This window comes from Arachis hypogaea, chromosome 16 (genome assembly GCF_003086295.3).
Source record: "Arachis hypogaea cultivar Tifrunner chromosome 16, arahy.Tifrunner.gnm2.J5K5, whole genome shotgun sequence".
NCBI lineage: Eukaryota > Viridiplantae > Streptophyta > Magnoliopsida > Fabales > Fabaceae > Arachis > Arachis hypogaea.
In genome coordinates this window covers 23,676,626-23,689,792 of record NC_092051.1, presented here as the reverse complement: position 1 = coordinate 23,689,792, position 13,167 = coordinate 23,676,626, and the positions used below count along the sequence as shown (strand labels likewise).

The window sequence follows — 13,167 nt, the reverse complement described above, 5'->3', positions numbered from 1 at the left end:
TAATTTAGCAAAAAGTCAATTATGGGAAATCGAACATTCTTAAAACAGATAGAAATAATGAATTTATATTAGTTAACAAGTGTCTTATCAAGTATTCTTAAAATATTTATTAAGGTGTTAAATATTAAAAAGTTTGTATTGAGAAATATTATTATACTCTTAACTTACACTCTCTACTAAATTAATATCAATATCTCATAATTCTTTTAATAAAATATTATAGAAAAAAATTGTATAATTAAAATTAAAATTTTTAAAATATTTTATAAAGCACTTGTATTTAAATAACTTGTGAAAAGATAAAATTAAAATTACTATATTCAAAGATATTAAAAATTTTGAATTTATAAAAGAAAGAGAACAAACTGATGAAGGGACTAATTTGGTGCAGGACATTCAATTTCAGGGACTAAAATGAGTCATTTGATATAAAGTAAGGGACCAATTTGGTGCATATGTAATTATGACATAGTGGATAACACGTGGACAAATAAAATTGTGACACGTGGCATAACCCGACACGTGGCAAAATAGCATTGTGACATATGGTATAACCATCCACGTGAGCATGTCACGTGTTACTGACCGACACATCATCATACCGTCAAACGTGGTCAAACCATGAGGTGACATTTGTCACCAAAGGTCCACGTCATCTAGCCACGTTAGCGTGTCGTTAACGGAAAATGGATCAGGGACTAATATGGTGCAATTTTTTCAATCTCAGGGATGTAATTAGTGCAATTGAAATATCAGGAATGATTGTAGTGTGCCACGTTAATCTCAGGGACCACTTTGGAGATTTAGTCAACATACATGCGTTGCAACAACTTGACTATAGAACTCTTGAATGTGTTATGCTCCAAAGACATCCTTTATGTTATGTTAAAAAAAATGAGGTAACAAGTTCCATGAAATAAATAGAAAGAAAAGTAAAAGTAGTAAGCATACACATTAATGAAATAACCAGCATTTGAAATGCATTTCGCTTTAGCTCTGGCCGGAATTAGAGATCTAAAGCGATCATATTGTAGTATTGCTTTCAATCTTCCTGCTAAACACCCTGAAAGAATAGCATGTACTTGCAATTTTCAATTAGTGAACACAAATCATTTGGAAGATAAATAAATAAATAAATAAAACTCACAAATCATCAATGTCAATTACATTTTAAGCACTTCTCATTCCCTTTGCAAGCAAGTTTTCAACCACAGCAACAAAAATTCATCCTCTTCTGAAGTGCAAATTGATTTTTTGATTTATTTATCATGTGCAAATCTCATTAGAATAAAATTACAAAATATAGTTTCACCAAGAAAATAACAAATATTATCTCTTAGAACAGAATTTTGAATGTTGCAATACTTACAGGATCAACTGCTTCGATGTCACCGGTGTTCGGACTAAAATCTTGAAAATTGATAATAAATTATAGGTTAGTAATATTGTTACTATATTGAAAATATCTTATAAGATTAAATAAGAGTGGGAACCTGAATCAACTCTTGCCACTCTTCTTTTAGTAAGAGATGAATGGCGAGCAGAAACTAGAGAAGCTTGAAACATCAATATTATTACCAAAAATGCTATAATAGCAACAACAACATTATTAAAATTAGGATTCAAAGTGCGAAAATGGAAAATCAAAAAGAATAGGCAAAATCATAAGTACCTGCAAAATAGTAACTGGCGGTGATGAACAAATGCGAGCGGACACGATTGAAGCTCAAACCACGAGCGGAGACGATCGATGCTCGAACGTGAGTGAGCAAAACATGGCGCAAGCTCGAGCAATGAGGAACACGACGACGGTGAGTAGAGAAGAGGGATTACAGTAGTGCAAGGTAGAAACGACAATAGCAACACAAGGCAGAGATGATAATGAAGTGAAGAAAGTGGCGATGGCAACTTCTCTTTCCGTCGTCTTCTTCTCCTTCTTTCTCGTCTTCCTCCTTCGATGGTGGTTCTCCTTTTTTCTTTCTTCTCTTTCTTCTTCTCCCCCTTTTTCCCACAGTAGAACCCTAATCCTATTTTGTTGCTTTTGTTTTTAGTTATTATTTATTAAGTTGGATTTTTTTTATTTGAAAATTGGTAAAAGCTTGAAATTAAAGTTAAAATATGTTGGTAAGATTTATTTTTTGGGAGAGGCATTAAAAATTTTTGACAACACTTAGAAAGTGAAGTTTAAAATAAATTTAAAGACAATGTTTTGAAAAAGTAATATATTGACTTTATAATAGTGGTTTATGTGTATTTGATAGGGCAACACTTGATAAGTGTCTTTTAATTTATCAAAGGAATCACTTATAGCGTGTTGATAAAACAAACGTTATTATAGTTCTATTTTTTGTGACTAGTATAAAGAATTGTCTATATATATTTTAGGCAACCTTTTCGAAGTGTTGTCTTGAACGTATGTTGCAATAAACAAAAAGTGCTATAGTGAATGTTATAATTTTCTTTTGACCTGCGACTATCATAGTAATTAACAAAGTAATTATTATACTTTAATTCGGGACACTTAATACCCTATGGTGCTAGTTGAATAGATATTGTGTATGATTTAAATACTTATAGAATTAATGATTACACTATAAGAAAGTCGCCAAGTACCGATGGATTTACCGACAAATTTTCTAGATAAATCCCATGGTAAACTGGTTACCGCCAGATTTAGCGGTGGAATAAATGTATAAATCTCGTCGAAAAATACTTACCGGAGGAATTTTAGTGTCCAACACTAATTTCTGTCGGATTTAGCGACGGAATATATAACACAATCTGTTGACAGTTACTGTTGAATTAATCCGACGGAAAGAATTTTTTATTATTTTAAAAATAGTAATTTCTGTCCATTTATAGCGTAATCTGATAACAAGCATAATTGAAACAGTGCTTTAAACCTGAAGTGAAATATCAAGCATACAACATAAAAATACGGAATGATGGTAATTGATATATCTGAAACAATGTTAATTACATTATATTCTTCTCAAAGTTTGGCAATGAATTATACATATCATAAAACTATATTTACATTAATCCTATTCAGATTCATCATCTTCTTTCTCTGGTTCACCATCCTTGTCTTCCGAGTTTCCTGATCATCGAACTCGTCTTTCTCTTCTTCGTCCACGTCGATCTCGTCTTCTTGTTGAAGATCGTCGACGTGTTGTGGTAGTGTGTCGTGATGTAATCCAAGGTTAAGGATATCATCATTCAAGCTAAGGGTAATCGGCTCACCGGTATCAACCACCATTTTCGAAGGAGTTGGGTCATCAATCTGGTAAGGTTCATGATCTTCTGTCCTATCATCAGACTCGATCCGGCCTCTTGAATCATTCTTAACCATAACCACCCAACTAGATTTGCATGAACCCGGATAAAGCAAAAAGTACACCTATCTTGCATTTTGAGATAGAATAAAAGGATCATAGTGCCTATATTTCCTAGTTAAATTAACTTCAGTGATATCATAATCATTCTGCTTTCATGTTTTTTATCACGAATTTGGATCACACCATTCACATTTAAGCATGCATACCTTGTACGTAGTGCGACATAAATACTTTAATTCAATAATGTTGTCCAACACACCAAAGCAATCAGAGTGACCTTCGCCTGAATCCCATGAACCCAAACTCCGGTGTTATCTATTTTCTTTCCAATCGACCACTGTAAGGTATGGAACCGATATCTATTAACAGTGTACATCGGGCAGTTAGTGTCTTTATTCTTTGGGCCCCAACTAAGTGCAATTAGTTCCGAATCTGTTGTGTCAGTTAGCTGCATGCTGACGTAATCTCTGAATCAACGTGAAAAGTTGTTCAATGAGGTATCAAGATTTGTCTCTTGGAATAACCTATATGATAGAATAAGATAAAGAAGTTTTGATTAGATTAAGAAGCACAAATGTTACTGATTGTAATATTTACGAGGACTTAATAAACTCACATGAGGTTCGGTAAAATCTGGTCACAGTTAAGCAACACATGCAGATGTGTGGCATTAATTTCCTTTTGCTCTAACCAGTAGTCACTATTCACACCCATTACAGCTCCTTCCAGAGTAAAGATTGGGTATTTTGTTCCACCCAATGATAATCCCTCCCCCTTCATTGTTCCTTGCAACCCTTGTTCTACGTGAATCAACATAAAACTGAAAATAGAATAAGAAAAATGCATATGTTTCCTTAGCTAGGAATGCTTCGCAGATGCTGTCCTTAATCCGAGTCCTGTTCTTCACAGTGCGCTTGAAAGAACCAATCATCCTCTCAAATGGGTACATCCACTAAAATTGGACTGGTCTACATAGTAGTACTTCGAACGGTAGGTAGACTGCTAAGTTTTCCATAATGTCAAAAAAGGATGGAGGGAATGTTCTCTCTAGCTTACAAAGTATGGTGAGAATGTTCTTGTCCATGACTGTGAGATCGTTAATGCTAAGTTTGGTAGCACATAACTCCCGAAAGAACTCACTTATTTCTGTGAGGGGTTTCCAGATGTTAGTTGGAAGTTCTCTAAATGCGACTGAAAGCAAAGACTTCATGAAAACATGACAATCGTTGCTCTTCAACCCAGCAAGCCTACCCTGTGACACGTTTTCACAGCTACTCAAGTTAGAGGCGTAACCATCAAGAAACCTCAATCCCCTAATCCACCTACAAATATTTTGCCTCTGCACTTTTGTTAGAATTAACACTGCCTTTGGTTTTAGCCCACCACTAGTTATTAAGTCTCCTTAAGTCCAAATCTGGCCACCTGCAAATGTCCATCAAGTCTAACTATGCCTTATCATTATCCTTTGTTCGCTCATCATCCATTACTGTGTGTATGATATTATCGAACATGTTTTTTTCAATGTGCATCAAATCAAGACAATGTCGAACCAAACTATTTCTCCAATAAGGCAACTCCCAAAATATACTTTGTTTAGTCCAATTATGCTCCCTGCTATATCCTAGAGGTCTCAAACATGCCCCGTTTTTTACGATCATTGGGATTCTACTGATGCGATTCCAAACTTACCTACCATTCAACTTTATGGGTGCCTCTTCGTGTTCATTTTTATTCTTTTTGAAGGAGTCCTGTTTCGCCGAAAAGGATGATCAAAGTCGAGGAATCTTTGATGGCAATCAAACCATAAATTCTTACCGCCATTCGGCAATCAAAATGCCTTCGTATCCTTCATATAAATGGGGAATGCCATTCTGCCCTGAGTGGACTAATTAGACAACATGCCGTATGCAAGAAAGTCTTTAATGGTCCACATCAACACAGTTCGCAATTTGAAGTTTGTCTTCGTCGAAATATCATACGTTTCTACACCATCAATCTACAACTCCTTTAACTCATCCACCAAGGGCTGCAAGAAGATATCTATTGTGGCTTTTGGATTGTTAGGACCAGGATAATGCAAGTTAGGAACATGTGTGGGTCCTTCATGCATATTTTGGAACTCATGTTATACGGTGTCACGACTACAAGCCAACAAGAGTACGCATTACCAAAATTGAAATTCGGTGTGAACCCGTCAGAGCACAAAGCTAGTATAATATTTATCGACTTGCTCGCAAATGTAGGATGCACCCGATCAAAATGTTGCCAGACTTTTCCATGTGACGGGTGCGTAATGATTCCATCATCCCTCTTCTTATTATAATGGCAGGTCATGTGAGGGGGAGAACTCATCGATGCATACAATCGTTTCAGCCTAGGGATCAAGGGCAAGTAGTGCATCCATTTCATCAGAACTCTCTTTAATCGGTGTTTACCAATATGTTTTCTCTCGACTTGGAACCTTGGTGATTTACAGAATCTGCATTCAGTTAGGTCTGCATCTCTCTTGTAATACATCATACACCCATTCAAACAACAATCAATTTTCAACGAATTTAGACCCAATTTTGAAACTAGCTTCTTTACTTCGTAGTGTTTCAAAGGATGCCAGAGGTCCCGACAGGTATCAGTTCGTTGCAAAGGGTAGCCCACCTATCAAAAGACTCTTGCGTATGATTTGATTTCGACTTAATAATCATCATTCTAACACATGCAGACAACTCTGAATGAACGCAATCCTCATACAACGGTCTCCCAGCAGATTTTAACAGATGATAAAATATCCTTGTCTCCGAGTTAGGCTCTTGTTTAGCCTCTTCCAATGACGTAACACCTGTTACGTCAAGCACCATCTCGTTGTATCTCTCTTGGTTACCCTCCCAAGTCATGTCTTCCATGTTTAGTTTTCTTTCCACTCAAACTCTCGTTGACCGATAGTCGGACCTATTCAAATTCGAGGCAGACTGGTTAATTTCCTGTTTGTTCACTTCTCTATGGTCCGGTCACATCCAATACCCATCCTTGAACCCGTTATGGTAAAGGAGAAGCGGTATATCCGTAGGTCCTAATCACTTAGTCCGCTGACACTTTTCATACGGACACCTAGATACCCCCTTCAGACCTAAATAGTTTCATGCTGAACACATGTCCGACAAACGCATCAACCTCTTTAAAGAATTCAGGTTTTAATTCTCCCGTCCATCGTTATTCCTATCATATATCCATAGACGATAACTTGAAATCAAATTGAATCACACACCTTAGAATTCGATGAACAAGACAAAATTATTAAATTTTTTACAAAATTCGACAGAGCATAACCCTATAATTATAATCTTCTATAAACCAAACAAATTTTAAAACAAATCACACGAAATTTCGGCAAAATTTTTCCTTAATTCAGAGACATCTAAAAAAATAAAAATTTTCATAGTGAAAACAGCTGCAAGCATATATTAGAACAAACACAAACTCAATAACATATCAAATCCTAACCGTTCTAGTGTGCAATCCCTTATAACTCCACAATTTTCGAGCAAACAAGGATTTTGAGAAGGCACCTCTACGCGACCTTCTCTCATTTCCGTCCTAAAACGCTATCCTAGGAAAAGTAAGTCAAACATAAAACTTAAACAATAGATTATAGTTAGAGATAGAAAACCTACCAGAAACATGAATGCACAGAATATGAAAGAAGTGAAATCCAATTAATCTCAGAGAAATGCCATCGTCTTAATAAAAAAAAAAACTTATTAAACTGACAAGGTGAAACTAATTAATTCAATAAACTTCACAAAATCATCCACCAACAATGTCGAACACTCTTAATCTCGCCCTACTTAGCCATTAATTGAATTATAATTTCTATTTACGTTAAATTGACATAAGAAATTCTAATCACAAATTTCAAACCTTATTTTAATCAATTATTTGATAATAAAATTCTTAATATAAACAAAACCCTAGACTCACACAAAAATTTGAAAAAACTAAAAACTAAAAACCACAAACCAAACCCTAACTACAAACTCTGTTACAATAATTTAATCAATAATTTGGTAAAATACCTAACAAAATTCTAAAGTTACAGAAAAATCTGAAAAACAGTAAAAAAAAATATACCAAATCCCAATCACAAACTCATTACAATAATTTAATAAAAAATTTTATAAACTATTTAACAAAAAATTCTAAACCCACATAAAAATCTTAATAAAATTAAAAAACTATGCCAAAATTATCTTTAATGGTGGCTGCAGGATGCTAGAGGTGTTGTGGCACTAGTAGTGAAGGCGACACCGACGATAGTGGGCACAAAAAATAGCGGCGGCGTTCCCAACCTTCCCAGCAGTGACCGACAGCTCCAGTGGCGAGAACGTCTAGCAACGGCGGCATGAGAGGCTCCGGCAGGTGACGGTGACGCCGATAGCACCTCCGCCAATGAGAGAACATGAGAGAAGAGAGAGAGCTTCGCAGAGGAGAGAGAGAGAGAGAGAGAGAGAGAGAGAGAGAGAGAGAGAGAGAGAGAGAGAGAGAAGAAGAAGAAGAAGAAGAAGAAGAAGAAGAAGAAGAAAAAGAAGAAGAAGAAGAAGAAGAAGAAGAAGAAGGGTTCGCGTTTGAATTTTAAATCAACTTACCGTCGAATTTACCATCGGACTACGCTAATGGTAAATTGGTCAAATGCAGCGTTTCACTAAAGCGAATTACCGTCGGAAAAATTCGACGATAATGTTGGCACCCACAAATCAAAATTTCACGCTACTAATCACCATCGGAATATAAAATCCCACGATAAACATTTCGGAAAATCTAAGCTGCCTTGTATCTGACACGAAATCCGACGCTAAATCCGTCGGTAATCGACGCCGCTAAATCTGACGATTCTCAGTGTTTTTCTTTTAGTGTTAGTCAATATGAAATTCATCAACTATGGTAATGAGTTTGAGCTCTAAAATTATAGTGAATGAATTAAACAGAGCCTTGACAAAGGGATTTGAATGAATAAAGAAATGAATCATTCATAATTCATTATAATACTGGTAATAAGTTAGAGTTTGCAAACCATACTCTAAGGGTTAACCAAAAGTTTAAAAGATGAAAATAATTATATTTTTGTTCTTTTTGGGTTCTTAGCGAAAATATTATTACTTCGTACTATTTGATCATTGATGAATGTTGCTAAACGCCAACCTTGATTAGTAAATTTAGTATGACTAATTCACTATCTGCTCGAACCTATGATATCACACACTAACAAGTGTTCTAATCTTTTGTAAATAATTATTTAATTATTATTTTGATTTGATCAAATAAATAATTATGTTAACCTTTTCAAATTGCTCATTGCAAAGGCATGGCCTTGAATTTCATCTTCTTTAACCTTTTCAAATTGTTTCCATTTGGTTTGTTTAGGCTGTTTGAAAGAGAGATTGAGACCAAAAAATAAAAATTAGAGACAGAAACTGAGAGATTAAAACTAAACTAAATTTTTATATTGTGTTTAGTATAAAATGTGCAAAATTAAGTTATGTTTCAGTTTTTTTGTTTGATTTAAAATAAAAATAAAGACTAAAATAAATAAAATTACTAAAATATCTTTACTAATTAATCACCTTTACTAATTACTCCGTAACAAGACCACCTTAATTAATCAGCAATTTAGCATCACACATAGAACTAAAAAGCATAAAATCAGCACAAACATTAATCAAATTCCAACAATAACTATTATTTAGAAATCAAAATTAAACAATACATTCAAGATAGCAACCAGGTCAATCACAAACTGCTAATTAGAAACTAGAATAACCAGTAACAATTTGAGTTCAAAGCTTATGAAGGATATGCCTTCAAATTTGAATAGAACTCAGGATACTTACTTAGGAAAAAATTTAGCAATTATTTCAAAGCAGAACAATCTTCAGAGCCAAAGTAGATGAAACTATAGTTATCCACTTAAAAGTTTTTCAATTCAATTCAGTCCCCAAATTAAACCAAAAGATTCCATATAGCAACGAGAACCAATCGATGGAGCTTGAAGCTTACCTTGGAAATCCAGAAAACATCATAATATATATGCATAAAGCATCGACATAAACAGATTTATTAAAAATACGGATTGGATCGGTTCGAATAATCAGATAACTAATTAGAATTAAATTTGTAAGAAAAATTAAAAGAAAAAGGTAAAAAGAAAAAAAATTATGTAACACAGAAAAATAAAAATAAATAATGAGAAAAAAGAAAATGGTAATCGAGGTTAGATTAGGATTAATAAAATTATATATATATATTATATTTTTTATTTTTTAATATAATATATTGTGTAATCAAATAATTGAATCAGCTCGAGTTCTGCAACCTAAAATCTGATCTCCAAATCGATTAAGGTTGAATATAATTAAGTTTTATCTGATGACCAGTCTAATACATTATTCAATATAATCAGGTTGAAAATATGCCTAATGATAATGAAGCGACCAGAATCCAACTAAGTCTTTGCCGTAACGTAACCCTAAACACACATTATTTGGTCGTGGCATCATCTATCTATACCATATGTATTGTTTAATTTATTCAAAGTAATAAATTAGGCAAAAGCCTATAGTCACCATACCTTTACCCACTCCCACCTTCTGCTAATAAAACAACAAACAACCAACTAAAAGGACCGTCCATACACTTACCCTTGGAAGTTGGAACCATGCATGGGTGTTAGAAAAAGATTCTCAATTTCATTAAGTCAATGCAAACCTATATTGAACTATCATTAAACCATGCATATACATAATTGCTCGGATACAGACGCGCCTAGTTTGTTAAAGCTAAGGAAAACACTTTTCTGCAAGCAAATACAATTTAAAAAGTAGATGATAGTAGAAATATTGTCTGAGCAATTCTTAAAGTTCACGATTTGAGTGGCAAAGAAAACGGCGGTTATTGTTGCCTTTTAAATTTAGGAGTGATAATTGGTAAGATAAATTTATAATTTTTTATAACCGTATTTGTTAAACAAAGTTTATGATTAATCTGATGTTGGTAGTTATCAATTTTTTTACCGTATAGGCAAAAATGTTTTTTCTTTTATTTATAAAAAATTAAAAATAAACTACTAAAATAGCACTCAAAAGTTTGTATCGTAGATAAAAATAAGTCCAAAAAATACAAACGACAAAAATAATTCAAAAAAGTGCAAATAACAAATAAACTTCTAAAATATTTAAAAACGCGACAAAAATAGCTATATATTAAATATATATTTTAAAAATACATTTTAAAAATTAAATTTTGATGTAATTTTTTACAAACATTATTAAAAAAGAAAATAATTTTATCCTTAAAATTTAATAATTTTATGTTAATTGAACTAAAAAAATTATTGTGAATGACTAAATTTTTAAAAAATTAAAAAAATAAAGATTAAATTTTTCTTTAGTTTTGTGTATGTATCTTTTAAAAAATTATTCAAATGTCGCCACAAAAATTCGAATAAAATGAATAAATCGTTTGTACTTATAAAAAAATATTTATTAGTTTTTTAATATACTTTCAAATCATTCAAAAACTTATTTATTGTTCGTATTTTTTTAGATTATTTTTGTCTGTACTATAAATTTTTTAGTCATATTTTAATAGTTTATTCAAAAATAAAAGAAAAAAAGAAACAACAAGTGAATGTCAAATCTCCTGCATCTAAATTTCTCATTAAAATTATCATCATATCTGTGTGCGTGGAGGTTCCGGATATGATAAACAAATGTTAATTTCTTCAATATGCTTTAGAATTTAGAATTTCAATATACATAATACATGATACATAAAATGTGTTTCTTGATATAAATGTATTGTTATGAATGTATGTCTATTTCAGTATTATTTGATTGGATAGTAGTCATTTAAAAACCAGACATTTGACTATAAATAATTTTCTTTTTATTCCCTGATCACACATTCATTAATAGAAGTAAACTTTCTTCTTTTCTATTTTTTAAATTCTAATCCTTATTTTTCATAATATTTCCAAATTTTTTTTACCATCCTTTGTTTCTTCTTTTTATTGGTGGAACACCCTATTTTTATTCAGATAAACAAAGTTGCTCTCTTTTTGGGTTTTTTCTCCGGTCAGATTAACCCTTTTGTCATTGTAAATGCTTGCAAAAACCAAGGCAGAGGAAGTCAAAAAGCTGACCCAATTTCTGATTTGGTCTAAGCCCAATAAAATAAGCCTCACGACTGACCAACAGAAAGATGGTGCCGACAAAATTGACCATATTCGTAGCTGCGAACCTCCTCCTATTTTTGCATGGCCCAAGACAACAAGGCCCTGTCATAATCTGCAGATTTTCTGATACCTGAGTCTCTGACAGTGTGCAGTTTGGACCACAGTGCCACACAATCCCAAAAAGAAGAAAATATCAAATATTCAATGAAAACTCGAGACATCGTTAACTTTATCTAAATGAACTAGCAAGGCTAAGCAAGAAGGCATAGCATAACATAGAAACAAAGAAGAATGGCTCCAGCAGTCTATCAGCATCATGAAATTGCAATGATATTCGTTATTGAAAAGAATAAAACTACATAGGTAGCTCAACTTCTTCAGTTTTCACCATTGGGAGGGTTGTTTCCTTTGCCATAGTAGTATTGAACAACAAAAGCCAACGCCAGCATGAGCAATGCCACAAGGATCTTCACAGCAAAGCTATGATTGGCGTTGGTGGCGGCGGCGGGTGCGTGTGGCGGCAGAGCATGATTTTCTCCGCCGGAAACAGTGGTAGAAGTAATGGTGTCAGTATCAAGCTCTCCAACATAGTATGTTTCCAACATTTCTATGGCAGATTCACTGTGCCCAACTTCGTCAAATCCAACGGATGCATCCTTCTCTGTAATGTAAAACAGACAAGAAACAATATAATTTCTAGTTTTCTACTCCGAGTTGAAGCATCAAACAGTTTAAGGATATTAATTAATTAAGTACCATCGGGGGCCACCAGGAAAACATCACCACCTCCTGGATGATCATACAAAAATGAGGTCACATCATACACCTGCAAAGGCATGCATGTTCATTGAATTATTTATGGTATAACTAATTAAGTATACGTGCATGCATCCAATGATTTTGCCTCTGTAGAAATCAATATAATTAAGAAAATTTCCATCTAATGAAGTGTTGTTACTGCTGCAATGGATTGGATTTATGCCGATTATTTGATATCCATAGAAAACTAAATGAGAGTAAAAAACAAACCTTGCCATGGATAATAATCCAGCAATCTTCTTTGTGATTGTGCGTACCGACTTCCTCAAAGGTATAAGTTTTGGCCATTGCTGCCTTTGTTAAGCTTCAGGGTGAGTGTTGAGATGAATAAGAAAAGCACAAAACTTAAGATTGGCTCTTCAGAGAGCCCAAGTCTATTGGAAATCACACTAGTACAACAATAAAACCCCGCAAATTCTTCTAATTTATATCTGGTTGGATCCTAACTACGTCGTTTCACTATGGCTTTTTATTGCGGTGCCTCTGAAATGAGCACAAAAACTTAATTATCATTGGATATGCTATTTTCTATAAACTATTAGATTTTAATAAATAAAAATCAAAAGTTGTCATAAAAGAGTAGAGGGATTTTAATAAATACAAAATATATTAATACATAAATAATTCTTTAAATGTCAAATATAATATTTTATTTTTAGGTAAATAATTATAAAATATATATAAATACACAAAATATGATTTATTTTTTATTCATTAAAATTAATTTTTTTTTTTTTTTACCAAAGATATGAGACTCAAACCCGCAACCTCTTAATTGAGTATGGGGAG

The 13,167-nt window shown here is 33.2% G+C and overlaps 1 protein-coding gene across 1 annotated transcript; it reads right to left on the bottom strand.

Annotated features, from left to right (window-relative positions):
- Nucleotides 1–11,733: 11,733 nt before the first annotated feature.
- LOC112759172 (uncharacterized) lies at nt 11,734–12,850 on the bottom strand. The gene is made up of 3 exons (XM_025807990.3): nt 12,589–12,850; nt 12,316–12,385; nt 11,734–12,220 (listed from the first exon to the last, which is right to left on the bottom strand). Exons 1-3 carry the CDS (start codon nt 12,664–12,666, stop codon nt 11,937–11,939), a joined length of 432 nt encoding a protein of 143 aa, XP_025663775.1. The 5' UTR covers nt 12,667–12,850; the 3' UTR covers nt 11,734–11,936.
- Between the last annotated feature and the right edge of the window lie 317 nt (nt 12,851–13,167).

What these genes read in the sequence shown, in the direction of transcription:
- LOC112759172 (XM_025807990.3), bottom strand. Translation starts at nt 12,666, where the DNA reads ATGGCCAAAACTTATACCTTTGAGGAAGTCGGTACGCACAATCACAAA. An exon ending in GGATTATTATCCATGGCAAG is followed by an intron (nt 12,386 to 12,588) that starts GTTTGTTTTTTA and finishes ATGCCTTTGCAG; the next exon opens with GTGTATGATGTGACCTCATT. An exon ending in TTTCCTGGTGGCCCCCGATG is followed by an intron (nt 12,221 to 12,315) that starts GTACTTAATTAA and finishes TTTACATTACAG; the next exon opens with AGAAGGATGCATCCGTTGGA.